Below are 27,311 nucleotides of genomic sequence, written 5' to 3'. Positions count from 1 at the left end.
ATGTTTAATTTAGTTTAATTTAATTTAAATGAAATTTAAGGTCAAATCCTTGCATTGCCATTGAGCTGCGCTTTTTACGCACGCAGCCTTTCCTTGCCCCGCCCCGCTCTCTCTCGTAGCCCGCTGCCACTCCTCTGCATGTGAATTTAACAAAATATTCACGATTGTTGAAGGATTGTTGTTGCCACATAGAAGCATTGCATAGAAGACGTCTAGCTAAATTGCTATTAAATACGCTTAGCATCGTGACCATGCTGCGCAAATTTGTTCAAAACTGCTGCATTGAAGTGAACTCTGCTAAGGTCTTATCACAACATAGTCTACATTGAAGAGACTAAACTAAGTTAAGTTATGAAATCAAGCAGTATCTCAAAGCTAACGTTAGAATACTGTTTGGATGTCGAATTTAGCATGCTTAGCCTACTTACTGCTTGTCAATTTCGTTGAAGGGCTCATTTTATTGACTCTGACACTGAATGTTTGCAAAATCCCGATGTAAATGGAAAAGTGTTTTCCAAAATTCAAAAGTGCTTGTCCCAAGGAGAAGTACGTGAACCTTTATTTTAACTATGTAGAAAACGTTATGAATTGCATCCACACATCAGCAGCCTTTCAACTGTGTTACAATTGCAAGGGTTCCCTCAAACGTCTTAAAGTGACAGGCACTCAATTAGACCTATACACTACCAAGACGATCTTAATTCGCCCCCCCCCCCCCCCCCCCATTGTCCAAGTCAGCTACCGCCACAAATTGAATCCAATTCTGTGGGACACACTGCAGTCAATTGGATAGACCTAACCAATCAGAGCAATGAAATAGCTTACCGTGAATCATGTAAACACCCTAACCATCCTTATTCTCTACAAATGGCTTAACATTGTTTTCTGGTCGTTTTTTAGTGCGCTGTCAATATCTTGTACAACAGACGAGATAGCGAAATATAAATGTCTAGCTTCTAGCGACAGTGCTTTTGTTGCAAACAAAAAAAATCAACCTAAGCGTGCTCAGGTGACGTGATCGACGAGGCACTGTTGCTCATCTGTCCATAATTGCACAAAGCCCGCCCAAACATTTTTATTGGTTCGAACCGCTCTGACGATGTGGTGCTCTAGATATATCGCCACTTCCTGGCTAATCACACCCACCGACTTCAAAATTAGCCTTAAAGGAATTATCCGGAGTAAAATGCACTTTAGATCAATTTACGGATGATTGGGAGTACATACGTTGAGTTGACATCCAAATCATGTCATTCGGATGTGTTTTGAGAAAGTTCGATTTTACCGTTTTTAGTCAAAACTCGTTAGCCTGGAAGTGACCGAGGCATGTCATTTCGCCGCTACAAAACGCTATTTTTATACCTCTTCTACAGTTCCAAACAACATTACACTTACGTGGTAGTGAGTAGAGGGTCCCTAAAGCCAAACCGAAGTATCCCGAGGTCTTTATGTGGTCGGATAGAGAGTCCAGAATGAATTTCATCAAGCCAGTACCTTTCCGGAAATGTTGCCATCTTTGCTGCCATCTTCAGGGGAAAGTCCGAAGGAGTCGATTGCTGAGTGTGGAGTAACACGCTCTGGAAATTCACAATTTCGTCGCCGTTTAAAAAAAAAAAAAAAAAACATAGTCCAGTCCATACAACTTCATTTCAATTTCGAAAGAAATGCTGGACTGTTTTTTTTTTTTTTTTTAAAAACGGCGACGAAATTGTGAATTTCCAGAGCGTGTTACGATTTGGCTTTAGGGACCCTCTACTCACTACCACGTAAGTGTAATGTTGTTTGGAACTGTAGAAGAGGTATAAAAATAGCGTTTTGTAGCGGCGAAATGACATGCCTCGGTCACTTCCAGGCTAACGAGTTTTGACTAAAAACGGTAAAATCGAACTTTCTCAAAACGCATGACATGAATGACATGATTTGGATGTTAACTCAACGTATGTACTCCCAATCATCCGTAAATTGATCTAAAGTGCATTTTACTCCGGATAATTCCTTTAATGATGCAGCGCAATAGACTGTCATTGCTTTGGAAGAAGAATTTGATGGTAAATAGGCTTGGTTGTTGATTGGCCGCTGTGTGAAATCCCCTACCCTACAGCACTAGGAATTTAACATCTCTCCTGTGTATATTTGACATGTAGTAAAATAAAAAACAAACAACTTTTAGTTACTTTTGTTGAACTGTGATGACGACGGTCACCTTAAGCACTTCTCTTTTAAGCATAGATTAAAATATTGCTAACTGTATCCTCTGAGTCTGGAAAAGGAGTGAACTTTGAGTTCTTGTCAGTGTTCTTCAAATACTTGTCACAAATAAAGCAGAGCTCACTTTCCTTGGCCTTGTCTTCTTTCAAACAAACACAATTAACACTAAGCTAGAAAGCTAGCATAGCTCCTCTTCCTATTAAACTATACAATGGACATTCCTAAAGAAAATAAATTATTTTTTGATGATCACTTTCAAATATTTTCCTTGATATATTGTATGCAATCAATAGTAGCACTACTTAACTTAGGGATGACATGTCAAGGAATGCATTAATAAGAAATAATGTTCGAATTAGCCTACTAGAAAGGGGGGTTGTTTAGCTTTTCAGACACTCAGAGTTTGAAACCTCTGAAAATTAACTTGGACCTACTACTTTCTCTGATATGATATTGTCTGCTCAAAAATTGGGCTAAGATGTCATCCAATTAGCAGAAAAGCTGAAAAGCACTGTTCTGTATGCAAATGATTGCTTATCTCAAACAGTTCAAAAATAATATTAATAACATTTAATAATATTTAACCTCTGTTCTATCAACATCTGCAAAATGTTTTTTTTTTTTGTTAATTTTAACATCAAATTTCAGTCAGAGCTTATTTTGAGACACAGTGCACCAGGCTACAGTATGTGCTAAGGTATTTTATTGTGTTCAATGTAGTTAATCATAATTCATCCATATTATTTGAATGAACTGCTGAAGGTAATTTTTACTGATGGACATAGAGAATATAGAATTTCCAGATTCAGTAAAATGAAGAAATGAATTTATTCTACTTCATACATAGCAGGTTGATAATTTATCTGTTGTCTTTGTTGTCTAGGTCTGCAAAGGCCCAGATGGCAAACTGCATGAAAACCTTCTTTGTGCTGTCAATGTGACGGAAATGCCACTCAGTACCTTGCCAGACATTGAGAATACTGAGGAGGCAATACGGTTGTTGAAGTCAATGAAAAAATCAAAAAGTTCATTTTTCTTGGCGGTTGGATACTATAAACCACACATACCATTCAGAATTCCTCAGGTATGTATTCCCTTAGAACTGAGTTGTTCTGAGCTTTTCTTATGGAATCAAACTTTTAAAATAACTTCCCTTATTGTCAACAGTCTGCAGCTTTGTGGATATAGATCAAATATGTTGGCTTTTAGATCTGTTTTTAGACTTTGCCTACATTGCTTTAGCATGTACTTGTAGACTCTGTTATACTTATACTGCTAGGTTTTGGACGCACGGACGGACGGCTGCCAAAACCATGGGTGTGCCATTGTTCCAATTATACTTTTTTTTAATACTCCTACAACTACAGGACTAACTCCAGTCCACAGTACCTCATACGTTGTTAAAGATGTCATGATTGTTAGTGAAATAGGCAATTGGAGTTGTGGGAATTGTACTAAAATCTGTTTCCTTTGTTCCCACTGCTGGCTTAGTTTGGTTAGACAGGTTAGCCATCAAACATCAAATGTATTTATTTATTTATATTTTTATGATTTTTATGATGTTGGAGCATTGCTATTATTAAACATAGAAAAACATGTGTGAATATCCCACCAGACATTTAAGACACCTGTTAAAGAATGTTAACAGTATCCTTCACTTCAAGTCCATTTATTTTATATATATATATATATATTCCAGAATTCTGGAAGACAAAAAAGCTAGGGGTCATTCCGTGTCAAATCACATGGTGGCTGACCGGTCACCCTCTCCAAAAAGCGTATATATTTTCCATATTTTCAGAGCTTTGCAGAGGGGAAATTACACAAGATACGTCTGATCTGATTAGATTTTTTAATTCAACAGGAAAAAATACTTCTATTCACATAGTTTCACTAATGTGTGTGAAATACCAAAAGAGCCCATAATGTTGGAAGTTGAGCAAAAAGGATTGTTCACCACGATGCTTAAAATGACTTGAAGCTTCAAAGGGCTGTAGTTTTGGAACCATTAGTGATACAGATATACTATTTAAGGTTCATGCATAAGTTTGGTCTACAAACACCTGTGAATTTATTCAGATTTTTTCGGAGAGGGTGACCTGCCAAATTTTGTTGAAATCGAAACGGAATGACCCCTAGGTAAAGTTAACCACAGGAAACTATGTTTGCAGCATAAGCTGAAACAAAGTTTAATTTCTCAAAATCAGCTCCACAATTAAAACAAGTCTTTGGTTCAAACCTCACATGACAATTAGCTGCGGATGATACTAAATAGCTTCACATAGGCATATATAATCATGAGAGAAATACTGATGCAAGAGTTTACTCTTATCAATGTAGTGTTTGTTGGGAAGTCCCCACTACACCTTGCCTTTCTCGACCACTGTGTATGATGCTACAGTGGGTCCCATTTAGAAGTGGCCACTTTATTCACGCTTCCCGTGATTCACGCAGCTTTGTGAAATGTATTACAACTTTTCGCCACGAGGTGGCAGCCGTGGCCGTGGGTTAGTGCTTCGGACTTGTAACCGGAGGGTTGCCGGTTCAAACCCCGACCAGTAGGCACGGCTGAAGTGCCCTTGAGCAAGGCACCTAACCCCTCACTGCTCCCCGAGCGCCGCTGTTGTTGCAGGCAGCTCACTGTGCCGAGATTAGTGTGTGCTTCACCTCACTGTGTGTTCACTGTGTGCTGTGTGTGTTTCACCAATTCATGGATTGTGATAAATGCAGAGACCAAATTTCCCTCACGGGATCAAAAGAGTATATACTCATACCTAAATTGAAAGCTGTTCATAGCCTGGAGCCTACCATTCCCCCTCGAGGCTGACTTGTGCGCTGCAGAAGACGTGCTAAAAACGCAGCCACTAGCTCCCCTCCTCCACAGAAGACTGACACTGCTTTCTCTGTTGGTATTTCTGTCCCTCCGAAAACTGTGTTAAAATGGTGTTTTTAGCAGTCAAAATTTAATTTCATGATCTTAACCATTAATGAAAGTAAACAAAATGGCCAGATGCCTCTTCATAAAATAACAAAGACACCTTCATAAACAACAACAGGTTCTATTATGAGACTGCGTGTCCGTTGGAGCAGCGTATCGGTAGGCTATATTAAAAACACAAAGATTTTCTGTTTATGATATTGTGGAAACAACTGAAAAAACGTTGGGTAGGCTAAATATATGGTCCATAGCATACTGGCGTGCATAACTCATAGCGGCAAAATCCGACGTTCCTAACCCTGCTCACAAGTGGCACCAGGTGGTTGTTTGGGTCATTGCAGCTTCACTGGGGAAATATAAATAAAAGACGCGTGATTCACGCGAGAATCACGCGTGAAGCCGGACAATTCCAAGTGTTACCCACTGTACGTTTGCTGAGATATGAACCTACTTCCTGTGATTATAGCGCCCCCCTAGTGGTCAAAAGACACCAAATGTATTGTGTGCCCTCAGGATGGGGTCTCAAGTCCATGTACCAAATTTGGTTTTGATACGTGAAAGCATTGCTGAGATATGATCCTACTTCCTGTGATTATAGCAGCACATAGTGGTCAAAATGGCTGTGACAGGCAAACGCTTTCAAATATCAATACGCAAAGGAATAACTTTTATGCGGCTTGGTCTTAAGGTCACCTGTGCCAAGAGTCGTGAAAATCGGTGAAATTTTGTGACCTGTGAAAATGTAGTTTCGCTTTTGATAAAATCCAATATGGCGGAAGGTCCAAGATGGCGGATATTGGCGTCATGGGGTGCGTTGAGTTCGGCCTCATCCAAGGATTCCAAATATACCTCAATGTTTAAACTACAGTGTACGGTTCAAACGTTAAGCGCATAGATGTAATGCCAAATTTGAAACATTGGTGGCGTTAGACTGCCTGTGGTATAGACCTTAACCCTTAAAGCAACACTAAAGCACTTTTCCTCTGTCGCACGCATGCTATTTGTTTATTTAGCACTGGCTTTGCAAATAACATGTCCACAGACACGGCAGAGTATGTTGCACGATTTAATGAAAATATGATGTATTGCGACATCAGATGCAAGTCAAATTTGTAGTTTCTTATGTCTCATTCCATCGAACTACAGATCCGCTACCCGATCTGGCAAACTTACATAGTGCGGTTATAGCCGATAGAGGGCCGCGAAGCGAATGCACAAGTGCCGTTCACCCTGTTACGAGTTGATGAACCACTGAAACGATTTTGGAAACATTATATTAAGGTACAAAAAACTCTTTGGTGTTGCTTTAAGGCGCCAGAGGTGTTTTTTTTTCGTAACGTTCGATTTTGACATCTTAATTTCAAATGGATATATCTTAAAAGTGATAAGAGACTTTCTGGAAATTAGAGAAATATTAAGGATGACCCAAAGTTTATGTAGGGATTAAATTAATCTAATTTGCATATTATGACGTCATATGGTGGCGGCCATCTTGGATTATAGAATTTTCATGAAAAGTCACATGTTTGAATGATAAAATGCAGCACTTCTTTCCCAAAATCTCCCTCACCTGATTCCCATCATCTTTCTTTTCCTGATTGCCATCATCTTGCGATAGACTATGGTTCCCCTGCCCCGTGTCACACCGCCTCTGCTCCTGCTGCGAGCAGCATGGTCGTGGAGTGGAGAGCTCGGACTAGGCCTACTGTCATTCTCATTGCGACCCTGCCTCTACGTTGCCCCTAACTGTCCTATGAACACTTCGACCTCGTCTAACATACCCAGTGGCATTAGACAAAGGCTCCACCACGTTACTGTCGCCGCGGAGAGGCACACGGTCAGAAGACAAAGAAGATAGCGCAACATTACCTCCAGCCTCGTTCGCCACACCACTAATATGCCTGCTAACTTCCCGATGAACACTCCGACCCTGTGAAACATTGTTCCCATCACTGACATTGGGCAAAGGACCATCTACACTGGGCAAAGGATTCAACGTTTGTGCTTGGTGTAGGGCTAAACTCTCACTTTGACTCCAGCTGCACGCATCTGAAGCCTGGTCACTAAACGAATCACCGTCATTTTCTGAAAGCAGATATTCCCCTTCAGAATCAGGGTCCGCGAATACAAGACCCAACACTTTATTTCGGGAAAACTTTTTTGTTGCCATTAGATGATAATCTAATGTAAATACTCTCTAACGTTGACAATACTGCTTTGATAAAATGGCTCACACATACACTAGCTCCGCTATTGCTCGCACTGATTCAATGCGCTCTAGCTGGAAGATTTTGTTTCGAAGCATGACGTTATTCTGAGTCGGGCATGACATGACGTCTGCCATCTAGTGGAGTGGAGGTCGAAGGAAATATGACACCCTATTTGACAAAATCGGCTGTTTTATTCAGTGCCGCATCACTGAATAAACTCGACCGTGGCGCCTAGAGGGTTAAACTTGGTGAAATGGACAAGGAGGCTATGGAATCAATGTGCAAAATTTCACAACTTTTTACTATACTGTTCAATGGCAAATGAGAGTTTTGTTATAATAATAATAATAATAATAATAATAATAATAATAATAATAAGAAGAAGAAAAGGTAGAATCACTAATGGTTAGCCTGGGTGCCAACAAAACTTAGCCCCGCCCACAACATTTGAGGTCAGGAAGTTCGGTCTGGCATTGCTCCGTTGTGGAGCAACTATGCTCGAACCGGAGCTGTTTGGACCAATCATATTGGGCTTTACGATGATGGACAGGTGAGCAACAGTGCCTCGTCTATCACGTCATTTGAGCACGCTTAGGTTGATTTTGTTTGCAACAAAAACGCTGTGGCTAGAAGGAGACAGATGGCTTCTAAGACCCCATATATTATTTCAATGAGGTTTTTTCACTGAAAACTATTATTTCTGAAAACTTTGGCCAGAGTTGATATGTGGGAAAACTCATGGTTTCACTTTCATCAAGGGAAAACAGCGTGTTGCATTGTGACATGTTGTTCCCTCGTTAGTTTGAAATCTCTGATTGGCCACCTGTTTGCTTGTGGGACACCCTTTCGCAGCTGTTTATAACTTGTTTGTAGCATCGGTGTTCAACGGAATTATTTTTAAAAATGGAGGGGAAATATCCGTTTTTCCTACCCTGCTATGTATTTCTTAGATTTCGCTAACGGGTGTTGTAGGAGATATTGACGGCACAATAACTTTTGCAAAAGACCAGAAAACAATGTTAAGGCATATTTGGAGAAGAAGGATAGTTTGTGTGTTCTTACTACAGCTCACGGTAAGCTATTTCATTGCTCTGATTGGTTATGTCTATCCAATTGAGTGCAGAGGCATTCCCCCCCTGTATCGGTTGAAACACGCCCCATAATTGCGTCTCAATGGAGCAATATCAGACTCATATTCTGACTGGAATCTGAGTATGACGTGTCAGGCTAACTAATGGTGCCTCGCAGCTTCGCGTCTTGGCCCCCAATGATGGGCTCAAACTAACGCCGCTGACTTATACCAGCAACCAGTTCACTTTGATAATAAACTACATTTTGGTACAAGATATATACAAATAACAAAATTTGGCTTAAGCAATGTGGAGAAATCTTGCAAAGTGTCAGCCCCTAAGATTGTGCCTATTGCTCAAATTATGGTAAATGTAAATCCATGTCAGATTTAACAGTCCCTGTTCTTGGTGGCATACTTAGTCACGGTTTGATGCGCTATGCTTCTCCCCTAATTTTAGTTCATATCCTCATCATTCTTGAGCTGTAAGGGCCAACAGTTGCCTAGCTAAAACCCAAACAAGTGCAAGATATTTCTATTTCGATGAAATCAGTACTTGTTGAAATAGTATCTTGTTTCGCAGCTTCTAATACATACCCATTAGGGGTGTCACAATTTGTATTTTATATCGAAATCGATCGAAATTACATCTCAATCTCGAACTTCGAACTCAAAAGTAGAATCGACGATGGAGCCACACCCCCAATGTCATGTCCAGCATGTATGCCAAGACACACGCACGTGCTGAACTGTGGCGTCAACACTTCTAATTTTAGGCTGCAGCCAGTTATAATATACACATCAACCAACCGAAATCGAAGCCCCTCTTGCTACTCTGAAATCACACGTGTGGAAGTAGGCCTATTTTGTCGTTCATTCACGTCAATTAACACTAACTTAGCCTACTCAACTTATGCAAGTGAAAAGATGATCTTTACAGTCCAAAATTACTTTAAGGCTTAAAATGCACCTTGATAAGTACATATTCCATGAACACTAACCTTGGGTCTCTTCGGAGTGTGCTGAAACAATCAAATTATCATTTCACTATGTTCACATCTCTGTTTAATGTTTGTTCTGTTTACATTACAACCTCGCGGTTGGAACAGTTTCAAAATAAAAAACAGTTTCAAAATAAAAGCCCCCCGAAACAGAAAAGGAAAAGGCCAAAAAAGTAAATAACATAACGAATGCATTAATAGTAATAATTTTTTTTTTTCGAAAATCAAATTGAATCGTGACTTTAAAATCAAAAATTAAATCGAATCAAGGATTTGGAGAATCGTGACATCCCTAATACCCATGTGAACCATATTTATAACTTGTTGTAGTAAAATACTTTGAGACTAGACTAATTGGCATATTACGACTTTTGCCTCCCCTAATTGTTTTCCCATATTACTTGTGTAGATTACACCACCAAAATCTTTTTGATTGTCAGCCAGCAAGAACAGGCTACCAGTTGTGGAGATGATATCGACTAATAGTTTGATTCTCTGTCAAAAGATGAAAAATATGTGATGTGTGTGAGGAAAAAGTCTGGATGAAGGGTTGCTTATTTTGTTGCTTGGGTGGGCCTATGACTATAAAGAATAGTTTTGGGACTAATGCCAGTTTAATGCATGATTTAGACTCCATTTACTACATTGGATTGGCCAATAAAAATGACTCTTATTTCTATTTCTTAAATGAGCATCTGTGCCTGTAAAATAGTATAAGGAAACATGGCTACTTCATGATGCCTGCAGTAATGCATTTTATGGCAGGCCTATGCACAGCCACCTAACGGTACTATTTTTAGTTTATTGTTCACACTTTTAGTTAGGCTGTGCATTTACTCTTTACTTTACTTTATAGGCTACGATTTGTGCTACACTCTGGGTGCATGAACATAGGGGTTAATGACAATGCCCCCAGATTGTAGCACTGTAGTTGCCTAGGAGCTTTAGCTGTTGGCTGTAGCAACTCGAGTACCAACAGTACTTTGTGACCTCGAGAAACAGAGATGTATGTGAAAAATCGCCGGGATTCTCCTTTAATTACACAAATTTGCTGTGGTCTATTGTGATTAATTGAGAGAGAGAAATGGTAATGGCAGTTTTTACCTTGCCAAAATGTTTGCTGGATTTGGAGCATTATTTAGCCCTCTTCCCCTCTCGCATACTTATGTCTTCCTAGGAATTTGTGAAGCTTTATCCCTTTGAGAAGATGTCTTTACCTCCTGACCCTGATGTTCCAAAAGGCCTCCCTAGAGTTGCCTACAATCCTTGGACTGATATCCGTGAAAGAGAAGATGTAAAGGCTCAAAACATCAGTTTTCCATATGGACCTATTCCAAAGGACTTTCAGGTAAATTTTGCCATGGAGGGCTCATGACAGTGCAGTCAACATGTATTAAAGTGTATCAGATTCATAAAAAATCATGATGGCATTCTGGTGAAAGTTTTTAAACAGGATTTTGCAATGCCATGCTTTTTTTCCCCACAGCTTCAGATCCGCCAATATTACTTTGCCTCTGTGTCCTACGTGGATGCCCAGGTGGGCAAGCTCTTAAATGCTTTGGATGAACATGGATTGGCAGAAAACACCATTGTGGTTTTTACATCTGATCACGGTTAGTAACAGGTATTACAAAATAAATGCCAAGTGTATGCCAAGAAGTCATGCCTCTTGAAGTGGATAAAGCCTGCTTCTTCCTTCTTCTTCTTCTTCTTTGTAGTTATGTTGGATGTGAAGGTATCCCCCCCCCCCCCCCCCACACACACACACACACACACATTACCCCCCACACAGACACACATTCATAAACTAGCACACAAACACAACCCATTACCTCACCCCAACATATATTTCACAGAAGTGGAATTAAGAAATCACAGATAACAAAGTGAAGCTTTACTGATACATGCCCATTTACAGCTTTCCTCAAAAGAACTGGAATAAAATAAGGTAGAAAATAGCTTAATTTATAGTCTATGCCACTGCTGTCACCTTTTTTGCTTGAGTCGCATGGGATGTGTTAAAGACCTTTGCAGTTAGATCTAAGGGTACATTTATACTATTGTGTACGATTCAGCCTCCCTATTTATATACATTACCCCATAATTTTCGAGCTCCTGAAACGAAAAGATTTGAAAACGTTGGCAACCCCGTTTTCATTTGAAAATGCAGGGTTTGCGTATTCGTGTAGACCAGGGGTGTCCAAACTACGGCCTGCGGGCCGACTGCGGCCCGCCACGCACTTTAATCTGGCCCACCGAGCATTTATTAGTTTATCATAGATCCGGCCCGCCACACACTTTAATCTGGCCTGCCGAGCATTTAATTAGGTTATCATAGGCCGCTCGCTATTTTTTTTCCAGCGATAGACGACGTTGTGAGTAACTTTAGGCTACTGCAAACTGCTTTACACTCTTCTTAGAGAGAGATTACAATGTCAATGTCAAAACAGCTTGTTACATCGAGATACATAGTAGGCTAGCTCCTTTGCAGCAGATCTAACTACGTTATGCTACTCCATTTAATTGGGAACGCATTTGAGCATGCATGCACGAGAGGGAAAGAGCGCGGCAGGTTCCAGCTGGCTTGTCATTGTTGATAATTGATATCTACTTTTTAAATAAGAAACTTTTAAAAGGAAATCGCGATGGCAACAGTAGTTCCCACTACTGACCACTCACCAACTGTGAGAGGGCTCGAGCCATAGGCACAGCACTAGCCATAGGCTATATTTGATTGGAGCTGGCAAAAAGTTTTAAAGTGACAGTGCACCATTTATAAATGAATTAAACAACATCAAATGAACAGTATTTCTTAAGAAATTAATTTTCTACAACAAAATTACTTTGTCATTTAAATTATATAAAACGTTATATATAATATATATATATATATATTGGCCGGCAGGCCACACAACAAAATGTATATATCGGCCGGCGGGCCACACAACAAAAAATAATGTGTCTATATAAAAAATAATGTGTGTGTGTATGTATATATATATATATATATATATATATATATATACACACACACACACATTCTTTTTTGTTGTGTGGCCCGCTGGCCAATATATATATTTTGTTGTGTGGCCCGCCGGCCAATATATATATATATATATATTTTTAGGATTTTTAGTGCCGATTTTTTTTCCATCAGCCTTAGCCGATGACCGATACAGGCTGCCGATTTTCTTGAGCCGATATTTGGAGCCTATACTGCTTTTGCTCCCTCAATTTACATCATAAAAATGACACATAATTACACAAATGATGATAACAAATGTTACAAGTCTCAATTTAAAAAAGGAACATTTATTGAACTTATGGATGCGTGCACTGCATATGGTTAACTGTGCAAGGGTAAAAGGCTTTCATCAACATCTTACAACACAGCCTTGATGATGCATTGCTTGCTGACATATTATGACATAATTCAGGTCATCTCAAAATGTCCTTTGTCAACATATTTAAATAATTCAAGAAAACCATAAGCCTGAAAAGTAGCTATTGAAATAAAGTGCTTGATTTGTAATTTAAGACTGCATGGTTTCGATTTTTCTATGTCTATATTTTTCTAAAAGAAGCTGCCAGATTTGTCAACCACAGAACATAAATCAGCAGAGGAAAATAACGTGGTGTCAGATGTTAGCGCAGCACTCACATATCGCTGTGATGCGTGTGTCCCACTGAGTGAGACAGACCAGACGCACACACAAACTTGTTTGGTAGCTGATGGTGACTGAAAAAATCAACCACCATTGACCTGGATTGATAATGATACCGTCAGCAAACAGCTCTAAACACAAGTAAGGCATACACGGTGCACTTATGTCTGGTACATGATAAATGTTAACACAAATTAATATTCAACTACGTATTAAAACATCTCATCATTAAAGCCATGATATATCACTGCGATGGCAACTCCGCCCAGCTCGAAGTAAGGAGAGGGGGAGACACACACCACACGCGTCCAAACCTCAGCCAGGTGGTCACTGAATGAAACTCACGCAAATACCACGAAACAACGTCGGCATTACTTAATCATATGACCAGTGTTAGTAACAGCTACCGCATGCATACGGATAGCCTACAACTTAGCTATTTGCAGCTACTATACAATGGAAAGCAGTTTTATAGACAAGGCATTCAGCAATACTTAAATAAAGTATCTATCATTCGCGTTTTCCATTTGGACCCACAAACTTGCGTAGCTATAGTTGCAAGCACATATAGTGCAACGTGTTTCCACTTTCAAAGTGTATGGCAATATTTCAGCTAAGTCAAACAGTTAAAAGATGCTTTGAAAGTTTAAAGTTTACTGTTGTCTTGAAGAGCAGCATAGCATAGAGAGCAGCTGCTAAAATGCCATTGCAAAGCAGCAAACAGGTATTTGAAGCCACTGGTGCCTGTGGAGTCCCGCGAACCTCAAGGTGTAGGATTCTGTTAAGATGTTTTTGATTTAATTTATATCACCTCCTAATGCTGCAAATTCAACAAATGGCCATTTTTAGTTCTTTACAACCTATAAAATGTCTTGAATCCCTGTTGTGCATAATCATTTGGAACAGTGCATTTTTAGTTTTTTATTTTTGAAAAAAAATACTGTTGTCATTGGGAGGTTTGTTCAATAAAATGCAAATTATACTCTAACGGTTGATGACTTGAAAATTATACTGACTGTCATTTGCATCAACTATTTAGGAAAATCTGAGAAAAATGTAATTTGCATAATAATTTGGAATGCAGTGTAAAAATGCAGTATTCAGATGTAGGGCTGGGAGATATACCGAATATACTCAATATATCGCATTTTGCTGTACGTGCGATTCATAAAACTGTTATATCGCAAATAACGAGTATCTCAGTCATCATTTTTTTTTAAGCCCCAACACTTACTTTGCCGCTAAGTGTCCCCAAAGATGGTTGATTACGAAAATACTTCATGAGAGGCCATTTCCTGTCCCTGGAAATTTATGCAAATAGGGTAGCAGTACACGCCCCCGCACATTTATGCAGTGATCGGCTCTCTTTTTAACATTGAGGTCTATGGCAGAATCCAAGAATTTCCCAGAATTTTGGAAAGCCTTATTTTTCTGAGCAATTGATGCACATTTCGGACACGGTATCATGATCTCCAAACCATCCTCCCTATTTCAGTAGAATGTTGTGATAGTATGACCCTCCAGTCGGGAGAAAATCAACATTAATGAAGGTGTACACCAAGTTTATTTTGTACTCCGGCTTGTCTGGCGTGGAACCGAGGCGTTCAAACGTAAGTCATACGTCAGTGACACGCCCCTGTGCAGGCGGGAACTGAACCAGAGCCTGTCTCTGACTGAACTCCACTTTGCCCTCATAGACATGAACTAGGACGACCCATCTTGCTACGCATTCAGTATCTTTGGTGTCCCTATACGTTAGACCGGCACATCCGGGAACTTGACTCGTGACAAACGTTCCCGCCCCTTTCGGGGGGAAAACAAACAACCCCTCTCATTAACTCCAACGCAAATTAGGGTCAATAAACGTAATTCGTACAGAAATCGCAGGAGTAAATAATAACAAAAAATACCACAAATCAATATGACCACTCAATACATAATCGCTTTGCCGGTCGTTGACCGTGAAAGATACCTACAAAAGCTTAATTCATTTAATATAAAAAACATGTCCCTTCAGTCTCCCGAGTACGAAGTGGTGCAACAACCCCACTCAGTCATACCCGGACATTTACTCGTAGCCTATCTCATCGAGTCTCCAGGTAAGTAACTAAATTGTTTTCCTGTATTTTTGCCTTCATATTAGAATTTTAATGTAGTGTAGTTGACTCACAGGCTCAGATGTAAAGTATGTTAGTTAGATAATTCCGAGATATGATCATTTCTGTCATAGCCGTTAAGTGTTAGCCTAGATTTCTGTTTTCTTTGGTCTGATTCATTTTTGGTGTAACGTTAGTTGTTTGTCTTTTGAAGACTAATGAACGATATTATAATTTCATAAAGATTTAATAACTAGGCTAAAATTTATTTGCCAGCAAAGCTGTAGCCTAACCCACCTGCAACTTTTCGGCATGTCTACCGGTTCACTTTGGCTTGTTCTGAGGGAATGTTTTCCCCTCAAAAGGGGCATGGCGCAAACAACCTGCTCTGTGTGACGCGGGTCCGGTTGTAAGTATCTCTCTTAACCTCTCCCCCTCTCAGTAACCACGTGAACAACGCACATCACACACTCACCAACCAATCCTGAACAATCTATTCAGATGCGGGTGTGACGTCTACTGTAGGTGTAAACGAGAAGTAGTGAACTCAATGCGGTAGCATTTCTATCTATGGGTAGCGCAGGCTAGTGCTGTTCAACAATGAGCTAGGTTAATAGGTGGAAGCAGTACTGATTTGGTTACACGAAACAAAAAACGAAATGAAATAGCAAGGGATTTTCAAATTAAACTTACAATGATATCCGTGCATTAGGCAGAAGGAGTAGGCTATGTGCACGTCTGACTGTTTCAAAACGACAGCGCAAATCTCACTCTCCACACATGCTTTTCTCGTGCAAAATTTTCGTCTAAGCTTCCCTCCAGATTGATTTTTAAATTAATTTTATAAGATCTGTACATTGAGGCAGATAAGGCTACTGTCTATGAGTGCATCTGACTGTCTCAAAACGAAAACGCAACCGCGTCTTATTCATCAACCAACAACCGAATGACTCATATGTATAGACTGAAAGACTAATTAAGGAAGCACGCACCGCACCGCACCGTGACAGATTGAAACAAACTAAATTTAGTTGGAAAGTTAACTAAAGCCACGAAGCCATGCAAAAAGAGAAGCGAGTTAACAGTTTATCCTGGAGAGTGAATAGGCAGAGGGGGCTTTTAAAGAAGGCAGGGAAAGGAGGAGAGAGACTGATAAAGCTATAACAGGCCATGATGAATAAAGATAAATAATAATAATAATATTTATTTATATAGCACTTTTCAAGCATTGAGCACAAAGTGCTTACAGACAAACATGAAGAGCATTTTTTCTATGCACAAAGTGCAACAAAAGTGCTTCACACACAAGACCCAAACAAACAAATGCCTAACGGAGCGGCGTAATCGCCAGCGTACCCGTGACATGTGAAACATACAACATGTGAAACATTCAAGATGGAAAACAAACAAACAAAACAAATAATAAAATAAATAATTAATTTTAAAAAGAAAACTCATGTTAACTTAGTCCAGTTGGTTGCATCTAGTTAACCGGCTGAATAGTCCAAGGGCAATGATGAAGGCTCATGTTAACTTAGTCCAGTTGGTTGCATCTAGTTAACCGGCTGAATAGTCCAAGGGCAATGATGAAGGCGCACAGCTGTGTCCAACCCGGAGGATTTAACGTTATCCTGGCAGTCTGGAGAGCACTGGAAGCAATGAACAGTCTGAAGTCGTAGGTGATCCTACAGATCAGCAACTCGGTGAACATTGACAGCAACCGTTGTTCAGTGAGATCGCTGTCGTCAGACTTCTTCAAACTTGCTTCTAACGTTAACGTTAGCCTACTCAATCCAGACTCCAGGCAGCAGAGCATGGCAGCTCGCAGGTCAATCCAGTGGTCGCGGCACATCACATATAGCCCACCACAACCGTCCTGAGAAATCCCTTTCCGAAGCGCAGCGCCGTTCACGGATGGAGTACACCAGAGGCCCAGGACAAAAGCCAACGTCAACGTTAGCCATGGCTAGGTCCTCAGCCCAGTGGACTTAAACGTTAAGTTAACTTAACGTCACATCATCAACAGACTTGTCAGCAAATAAAGGACTAAGAATAACACAAAAACTACCCAAAAATAACGCAAATAAAGAGAGAATACATTTAACTAGACAAAAAATACAAAAAAATAAACCGAACATTACATAAAATTACAAACATTACATAAAACAAACAAAAACATGATGCCAGAAAGAGCGGCGTGTCTCGTAAAGCTAACACCCCGTTCAGACTGCAGCCAAAAGTGGCCCAGGTCTGATTTTTTTCAATGCAGTGTGAACAACCAAGGCAGATTTGATGTGACTTTTACGTCAATCTACATCGACATTTGTCACAATTATGTGTCGAGGGAGTTAGCTGATGCCATTGTTATTGTTCTTTTGCGCATGCAGGTCAGTTCGAAACTGCAAACAGTTCACACTGGAATCTGATATAGGCCACATTTTAAAAGGTAATGTGAACAGCCAAACAAAAAAAAATCGGATATGAGCAAAATATCTGAATTGAGCATTAAGACTTGCAGTGTGAACGGGGTCTTAGATAAATGTACCCTATTTAATTTAGGTGTGTTGAATTTTTTGCATGCACACTTTTCCCTATGGTAAACTTTAGTAGGCTACTGGCAAAAATTCAAAACTACTTTCACCCCTGCTTTTACATGCAAATTTGAAATAGCAACCACCTGTGAATAACCAAGAATGTTTTAATGAGGATATAATTTGCAGGGATTGGACTGGTATGATTTATCCTAGCCTACTGCATCATACTGGCTTGATTTAAAACATCACAGGGTGAAAGTGAGAATTCATAAACTCCTTTTGAGAAAATGTAAAAATATCGAGATATATATAGTATATCGTGCAATAGACTAAATATATCGCAATATTATTTTTTTAGCCATATCGCCCAGCCCTATTCAGATGTGCAAGTCTAATTCAGACCTGTCCACGCAGACTCTGGTACTCTGGCATGTACAGAGAAAGCGCTAGTACCGAGTTTTCTATGCGCAGAAAACGAACGCTGTGCTTTGCCATGTTGCGGGGAACTTACTAAGCTGTCACTTCATTACGTAAACAGCGCTCATCACCGTCCGTCCTTGCCCCCTCAACAACGCTAATTACGTGCCCACAGCTGAACCACAAGCGCAGTTGAATAGAGTTAACCAATTGCAACATTAAAAAGAATCAAACTTTAGCGATGATGCATGATAATAAGATGTCATAATAAGTTCTACTAATTTACTTAAAAAATACTTGATCTATTTACTACATGTAGACTAGGGCTATGACTTAATACCCTAGTCTAGCAGATTGGGAAGTGTTGTGAAAGTGAAAATACGATATTAGAAAGGCAAATAAAAGTTTTTCACCGCAAAACAGACTTGCGCTGTTTGCATACATATGGCGGAATACCTCAATCACTATTAGCACTTCTTCTCCCCTGTGTTTGCGCTATACTCCCACTTCCCCTGACCCTCCTATGAATGCATGCATGACACAGAAAAGCGCAAATAGCCATTCGCCGTCTGCACTTTTTCCTCGGCCTGTTTGTACATACCTCGCCATGTTTTTATGTGCACGTTGTGAATCAAATGCTTAGTAAGTCTACAGGTCTTTAATGCTTTTCTCTATGGCCATTGTTTATCTGACATAGCAACAGTAACATAGGAATGTAGGACTTGACAAAGGGTAGAGATGCATGGAATGGTCGTGTGATTTGTGTATCAGTGGTGTAATGTTTGATTTGAAAAACCAAACGAAAATAGAAAGAAAGTGTAGAAGTAGCCTAAGAGACCTGGAGGCTGAATGCAAATGTAAGGAGGATGCAAATGAACAAGGTCGGGTTTAATACGCACTTACTATGCAATTCCCTACTCTACCTCATTCTTCTACCACTTTCTCCTTTAATTACAATTTGAGTACTATTTAAAACATCTATACTCTCATCCTCTAGTTTGTATTAATGTTGCATTAATTGTTACCTAAGGTCTCAAGCATTGTAGCTGAATTTTATTCCTCTTTTTTTGTTTGTCACTTTAGATAAAATCATCTGCTAAATGAATAAATATAAATGTACAGAGAGATATGTTGGGGCCTGTCCATTCAAAACTATCAGTAGGTTTTTAACCTGAATTCTAAAATTGACAGGGAGCCAGTGAAGAGAGGTCAGGACTTAAGTAAAGCCAGGCATATACTGTGTGATTCAAGCAATGTTTTTGTTAAATACCAACTTGTACTGTATGAGTAAATCACATGCAATGTAAAGCCAGAGGTCAGGATTCATGTGCTCACACTATGGTCCGTTGGTCAAGCTGTGACTTTATGTATGAAATAAACTGGTCAGACACCCGAACCCGGAACTATGTGACTATTTCAAAGAAGTCATCAAAGCACCATCTCAAAATGCTTTCCAAGGAGTAATGTGCTGCCTTGCCAATATGTGCAGTTCTGTGTGCCTAAACACCTCAAAAAAGAACCGTACTGTAAATCCTCAAATTGTGACCGGAGTCTTTTATTTACATAGGCCGCGCAAAGCACAGGTCTTTATTTGAGGCATGCTTATATTCGAGACAGGCCTTTATTTTTTATTAGGCTGCTGTTGTAGAATTTTATTCTTAAAAATAAAGCAGGCTAAAAGGCTACTCATAAAATAACAACTTGCCAGACACGCCTTCATGAACAATAACAAATTAGCGTAGATAACAGCAAGTTAAGGATATATATTTGATGGTTCCATATTAAGTTTCATGTAGGGCTAGTTGAAAGTGTGTGGGGCAAGGCAAGCGACTGGTAGCTTGAGAGCGACGAGTTGGAGACTTCATTAGTAACAGTAGGCTTGCAACTTTGAGGCGGGTGGCCTAGTAAACCAGCCAACAATATAAAATATTAAGAAGAGCTATTTTCTTTCATTAAGTTAAATCGAAACAATGTCTTCTAGTGCTTGTAGACTGATGGCCCTACTGGTAGGCAATTATTACCCCAGCTTTTGGGGGCCAGCCTTTATTTGTCCGAATCCACCACAACCCTTGAATTTCCCCTTGAGGATCAATAAAGTATCTATCTATCTATCTATCTATCTATCTAACCCGGCTATTATCCGAGGCCCGGCTATAAATAGAATCCCGGCCATAATTTGAGGATTTACGGTAAATGTAAATCAGGTTTCTAGGCCAAGTATACTTGCGTATACAAGGAATTTGGTCTCTGCATTTATCCCATCCGTGAGTTAGTGAACACAGAGCACACAGTGAACACGCGTGAGGTGATGCACACACTAACCAGGAGCAGTGAGCTGCCTTGCTACAGCGGTGCTCGGGGAGCAGTGAGGGGTTAGGTGCCTTGCTCAAGGGCACTTCAGCCGTTCCCACTGGTCGGGGATCGAACTGGCAACCCTTCGGTTCCAAGCCCGAAGCCCTAACCAATAGGCCACGACTGCCCCTGAACATGCATGCATATAAACATGCATGTGGCTTGGCAGACGTGGGCAATATAATAATAATAATAATAAGCTTTATTTGTATAGCACCTTTCATACACAGAATGCAGCTAAAAGTGCTTTACATATGTTTACAAATATGGTTTATACATTTCGCAATAGGAACTGGGTGGGAACTAGGGGGTAAGCAACAGTTTGCTAAATGATACTGCAGCTAGCTTGATTGGATTTGCATGATGCTGCCACAGCTTAACCAGCCCAGACTCCATTGGTTCTATCCAAACCTCATGTCGTGTCGCCATGTTTTCAGTTGTCTTCTATGATCACAATGTTTTGCACAGACACATGGGTTGAAAAACTGAATTTCTGCGTATTGGTTTGTGGCTCTGTTTCAACTGTGTGAAGTCAATACATGTCAGAAATGTATCCGACCATCCATTTGCCAGTTGGGAGAGGTTAAGCGCCACTGGTTGCCCCCTGCACACTGCACGATAAAGCTTAAATTTGTCAGCAGTCTTGCTGCTGCATTCTGGGCCATCTGTAGGCATACAAGTAGGGACTGGGTGAGACCTAGGTTTACAATCACAAAACCCAGCTGTGATGTTATAAAGTCATGACTATATTGCCCTTATCAGACTTGATTGAAAATTTTTTTTTTAAATTTACCCTCCATACACTCAGACACAAATGGACAGATAGACATAGTTTACAGACAGACAGACAATTTATTGTTGTCTTTAAATTATCTTGCGTCTATAACAGCTCCAGTTGTGAAAAATATAAATACATTGAATAAGACCGTTTATATAACAGTTAAGTTCGGTCAAGCTATTTATTCATTTTTGATTGGACGAGAGGCATTCTGTGAGTCATCATGAGTGGCGATATCCCAGCATAACGCCACTCAAGACTTTTTACTGCTAGTTATTACTCTGCATTACCAACACAAACATTCCATTCATTCATAGCGAGAGAGCAATGATTTCATAACGTTTTTAGATTTAATTGTGATAGTTTCTTGCTACCTATTACAAAATATAAAGGCACAAACGCTGAACTTATTTGTTAATACAGAACTACTGCTGTTTTAGAGTTAGCTCCACCATGATGCCTTTGACCTCGTACCTATGGCCGAATTACAGCCATGGCGATATCCTTTACCATCCCCACTCCCACCATATGGCTTAAACATTAACTACACATTAAAATTGACTGCACAATACAATTATACAACAACCCTGTATCAACCACAGTAACATAATTGCATAGACCAGGGATGGGCAACTTTGATGATAGAGATACACAAATATTTCCACAAATATTTTCTTGCTGCTGTCAGAGGGCCAGATGTGACCGCGTACATTCACCACTGGGATGAGTAGGACATCAGGAATCAGAAGAATTAAAAATATACCGTCTGTAATGTTTATTAAACCAACATGCATTAATTCAATATTTTCTATACTCAAATGCATTTTTAATATTGATTGTATTCATTAATGAACTTTTAACATAAACAAAAAATATTACACATTCACAATAAACCGTTTTTCTACTATAATGGGTAATAGTGGCTCTGGTAAAAAGGCTCTGTTGTCAAATGTAATTCCATGACTTTTACTGACAGAAATTCTGAATTTCCATGACCATTCGGGAAATGAGGGAAAAAATGGGAATTAAAAAAACCGGTAGGGCTAACCACAACCACTCAAGCAAGTAGCAATGGAAAAAGCTAATAACCCAATAAACACCAATGCTGCGTGTAAATATATTTTTGTATTAATGAAATTCCATGACTTTGCCCCCCAAAGATGTAATTCCCTGACGTTCTATGTCTGGAATAGACTTTACTAAAATGATATTCCTGAAATTCTATGACCCGTGGGAACCTGCTTTACTTTGAGTTCCATTACGTCAGCGACTCTAGCAGCTCCAGTGTAGCCTACTTTTAGTTATCTTCGTGCATGGTGTTGTAGTGGCAACTTACAGTAAGTTCAAATCTTTCAAGGCTGATTTCGTATCTAAGCATAGCCTACTAAACACATAAGTTGACTTTGGATTCTGTGATAAGATCAGCCGTTTCTTTTCCATCTTGCCTGAAAAGTAAGATTCTATTGACTGTGTTTTCTTTATAAATCGCTCTCTGTATCTCTTCCTCGCTGGCTGTAGTGAAGAAGGCTTGACTCTGCTGGATTTTTTTTAATATAGGAAGCGCCCCTATCGGTGGACCGTATCATTACAATAAAGATCCGGTTCAGATGTGGTAAAAACCCATAGACAGTAAAAGAAAACCACGTGAACAATAAATCATTACAATAAAGATCCGGTTCAGATGTGGTAAAAACCCATAGACAGTAAAAGAAAACCACGTGAAACGAAACCCGCTTTTTAATGACATTTGAAAATTGATCTGCTGGCCGCACTGAGTGAGTAGGAGTACCGCATGCAGCCAGCAGACCGCCAGTTGCCCATCCCTGCCATAGACAATCACAATGTTTGAACAATAACAATAAGCCAATATGTATCTAGTACTTTAATGTTGATTAAACTCTGCAGCTAGACTTTTAACTAAGACCAAGAAGAGAGAGAGCACATCACCCCTGTTTTAGCTGAACTGCACTGACTCCCTGTTTCCTATAGAATTGATTTTAAAGTTCTGCTAATTACTTACAAAGCTCTAAATGGCATAGCACCTTCATATATCTCTAAGCTTTTAATATCTTCTCAACCACAAAGGAACCTTAGATCTTCCAATGTTAATCTTTTAATTGTGCCCAAAGTTCTCCACAATCAAAGCGGAGAAGCTGCTTTTATCCATTATGCACCGAAGCTATGTCAAATTCTGTAAACATCTTTACACTGCCTATCAGCAACCGATCACGAAAGTTCAAAGGCGAGTCTAGGCTGAGAACGGAATCTCATTGGCTGTGTTTGAAGGCTGTTTTCTCAAAATGAGTTTCCTCTCCCACTCTAACACACTAATGTTTTGTACAGTGTTCATCATTTGAACATTGGAGGGTGCTGTAAGCAAAACCATTTTTTATGTATTGGCTTTACAAAAGTGGTGGTTTTGTGATGTGGAAAATCCCCTATTACGTTGGCCAAATTTATGTGGCCACCATATTGGATTTAGTCAAAAACTTTAAAAAAAATGTTTTCAGTGTCCAATTGGTCAATCTTGACCAAATTTGCCACAGGTTGTCTTTAGAGTAACAGACACAATTTTTATTTTCAGAATTTTATCCATTACAGCCCTATAGCCACCTGCACTATAGCCACCAAATAGGAAATGAGCATACATCTTAGGCAGTCTTTGGTCGGCTTACTGCTGTGCCCCTAGCAAAATGACAAAGTTTCCAACACAAATCTTGCCCGCTAGGCTTTTTTGCCTCTTCATTGCCGCTTGCAGCTTTATTTCTTTGTATCTATTGTAGTTTTCAAGAAATCTGGTGAGTGCCTAGAGGGTGAGGTTCTTTGACTCCAAGCCAACCGGTCATGTTGATTTGACTACCAATTTTTATTTTCTTCATTTGATAAGGGTTCTTATTTAAGGCATAAAACATTAGTTATTTCTATGTACCATATATTCTTTCTCCTTGTGATTTTCATTTGTTTAACATTTGTTGTTGTGCTATAGGATGGTCCCTAGGTGAGCATGGTGAGTGGGCCAAATACAGCAACTTCGATGTGGTTACACGTGTGCCATTAATGGTATTTGTGCCAGGGCTGACATCGGCCAGCCAAGGTGTTGGTGAAAAGGCTTTCCCATATGTGGATGTATTTCAAGAACAAACAAACAAATGCTTCATTTCAGGTAAACGAATATGTTGCTATAGTAACTGTAAAAAGATTTGGCTTTTCAAAATCTGATTGTCTTTATGTTTACATTAATGTCTGTTGGCTATGACTCCTGTCCCAATCGTATCAAGAATGCTGCGGCTTCGCCGCTAGACCCCCACCCATTGTGTTTCTATCTATTCTTATTACTATTCTTTCTTCTGTCATGGCAGCCCATAGAACTGTCTTGTAAAAAGTTGTGAAATTTAAAATTGGGCACAGTCCCATGATTCATTTCACCAAGTTTTATGCCTACACCTAAAGCACTCTAGTGCCACCAGTGGGTCAAAGTTGGAGTTGCATCCATGTAACTTTTCACTTGTATGTCCAATTTTCAAAAATGCGGTATCGTTGAAATCCTTTAACCAAAACAATGCAGAGTGAACGAAGGAGGGGAGAGACGACCTCTGTTACGCAGAGTTTAACTTCCATCAATTTATTGAAAACAAAACAACATTTCACAAATGTTACAAATGTATCAATGTTACTCATAGGTATTTCCATTTTCAAAAGCGTTCACCCATTAGAGCCAATCAAAAGCCAGTGAAACCGGCAAACAGTAAGTGAGCTCATATCTCAGCAACACTTCAATGTATCAAATCCAAACTGGATACAGGGACTTGACATTTTGCATCACTTGGCTTCCCGTGGGCAATGCAAGAAGCAGGAATACATTTTTGCAAATACCTGTTGATTTGTTTGCATTGAAAAGAATATTCTATATCCAGGTCATACCTTGAAAGACCCCAGAGATGACAGAAGGAAAGAAGAAAATTTATGAGGGCAGTGTCATAGCAATGGTGGCCATATTGGATTTATTCAGAAACAAATTTTTGGCACAGATTATCTTCAGACCAATGCACACAAGTTACTTATTAGCATTTTGATTTACGAAAGCACTCACCCAATATAGCCAATCAAAATGGACAGCGATGCCGCCAAACTTGAAGTGAGGTCACATCTCAGCCAATCTTGCCAATTGCCATGAAACGTGCTATGAGTGACCTAAACATAACCCAACGTCGAATGCTAGGTTCCCACAGTTGCAGTTATATTTTTTGTTGGTTTTTTTTCATTGAGAGAGAAAAAGAGAAAAGCTTGTGACTCATGCAGAGTTAGTGAAGGAGACCACTTATGCATAGTTTAAACTATTGGTCATTGAATAAATCTGCAACTTCTCAAACTGAAGCTATGTCTTGCATCTGCCATTGCTACCTGCAGGTTGATGTGAACTGGGTGCTGACTGTGGTCAGGTGCTTTAAGTGTAATTTGGAGTAAAAACAACCTAGGGTCTATTTACGGTAGTTAACTTCAAACTTATGATGTTAATTGCTGCCGTTTTAAGTAAGACCATTTGTGGCGTTTTGAGCAAGACCTTTTATTTGCATTATCACTAAATGGGCTTACAGTAAAGCGGGCAATGAGCATGTCACTATTTTATACCACTGACAATGCTCAAAATATAATTACAGTTCTGTGGTAGTATGGTAAGGGTTTCTACAGACAAACCGAAGTATTGTAAACTTTAAAAGTGTACAGAGAGGTTATAACAAGGCCTGTATCTGTAGGGAGAAAATTCCCTGGCTTCCTGGTCCAGTATCGTCAAATTAGCGGGCACGTTTGATCTTGCAGCACTGCATAGATCTGGCTGAATCTTTTAATACTAACATGCCTTACGTTAAGCCAAATCTGCGCAGTGCTGCAAGATTGAACGCGCCCACTGATTTGGCGATACCTTTGGCTGATTTGAAAAAAAAAAAAAAAAAAATACTATAAATCACCTAAATTTGATTTATCTGCAGTACATATACATCCCTCCATGGACTTTGTTTTCTTTTCCTAAACTACCAAGGTTTACAAGTATGAGTTATTATGCTGGAAAGATGAGCATTTAGGATAAAGAAATAACTAGTAATTTCAGCTGCTTGATTGTTAATAAAGCAAACATCTTATTGAGCACCCAATATTGTGTCACTCATTGGACTAACAAGCAGGGTCAATTTCCCTGAATTTCTGATTTGGTATTGGCAGAAGTCAGCTCCACTGGTGTAGGCCCTAAACTCAGAGCATTGGCTAGATGGATGGACTTCATGCCATTCACCCCCTTGTTACTCACAAGCCACTGAGGGATCTGAGCATTTACAATGGACATTAAAGCAGCACTAACGAAGAGTTGCTCTCAGGGCTCCCCCAACAGTTGAGAGGCGCAATAATAAACAAACTAAATATGCGTCTTTTGCTAAAAATTATGAACATAACTCCAATACAATATAGAGGTAATACACCGACAGCAGTATGTAGAAAGAGATCTCTGAATTCCTGTAGCATAGCAGCTTTTCCATTTTGATTTTGGAGGGAGTCAGTGTTCCTACCTGAACACAGAAAGTTGCTAGGTCAGTAATCGCCTATAGAGGGCTGCTCAGACAATGGCAGAAGTGGTGTTTGTCATGTTATGAGGTTATGTACAATCAAAATGATTTTGGAATTGTTACGTCAAGGTACAAAAAACTCTTAAGGGTGCCTTTTAATAAGGATTTTGGGGAGGTATAACCCCAAACTATGTTTAGTCATGGTAAAGGTTGCTTTCAATATTTTTACTGATTTCAGTAATATCACGTTAAAAAAGCAATTTGTTGGGGAGCGCTGTGGTGCAACTGGCTTGAGCGTCCATACCATCCTCGGGTCCAAGTGCCCACGGGAACCTAGGTTCGAATCCGACCTGTGGTTATTTCCCGATCCCACCCCATCTCTCTCTTCCAGTTCCTGTCACACTTCACTGTCCTATCAAAATAAAGGCAAAAAGCTATAATTTCCTAGCCTGACGAGCCAGACCCACATTAAAATGTAGGGTCTGGGC

General features: G+C 39.7%; 1 protein-coding gene across 2 annotated transcripts in view; it reads left to right on the top strand.

Annotated features, from left to right (window-relative positions):
- Positions 1-27,311, top strand: part of ids (iduronate 2-sulfatase) — a 39,121-nt gene that overhangs the window by 9,621 nt on the left and 2,189 nt on the right. For both annotated transcript variants that reach the window (XM_076292654.1, XM_076292653.1), the window contains 4 exons: positions 3,092-3,292; positions 10,604-10,774; positions 10,913-11,039; positions 24,255-24,431. In XM_076292654.1, the coding sequence (XP_076148769.1) occupies positions 3,092-3,292; positions 10,604-10,774; positions 10,913-11,039; positions 24,255-24,431 (676 nt within the window). The remainder of the gene's footprint in view (positions 1-3,091; positions 3,293-10,603; positions 10,775-10,912; positions 11,040-24,254; positions 24,432-27,311) is intronic.

The sequence above is a fragment of the Alosa pseudoharengus genome, unplaced genomic scaffold (assembly GCF_046254945.1).
Source record: "Alosa pseudoharengus isolate Yale_2024_CS ecotype anadromous, Long Island Sound unplaced genomic scaffold, YU_APseudo_1.1 YU_APseudo_1.1_scf_19, whole genome shotgun sequence".
Taxonomy (NCBI): domain Eukaryota; kingdom Metazoa; phylum Chordata; class Actinopteri; order Clupeiformes; family Clupeidae; genus Alosa; species Alosa pseudoharengus.
The sequence above is the reverse complement of the archived record's forward strand: the minus strand, read 5'-3'. Positions and strand labels throughout refer to the sequence as shown.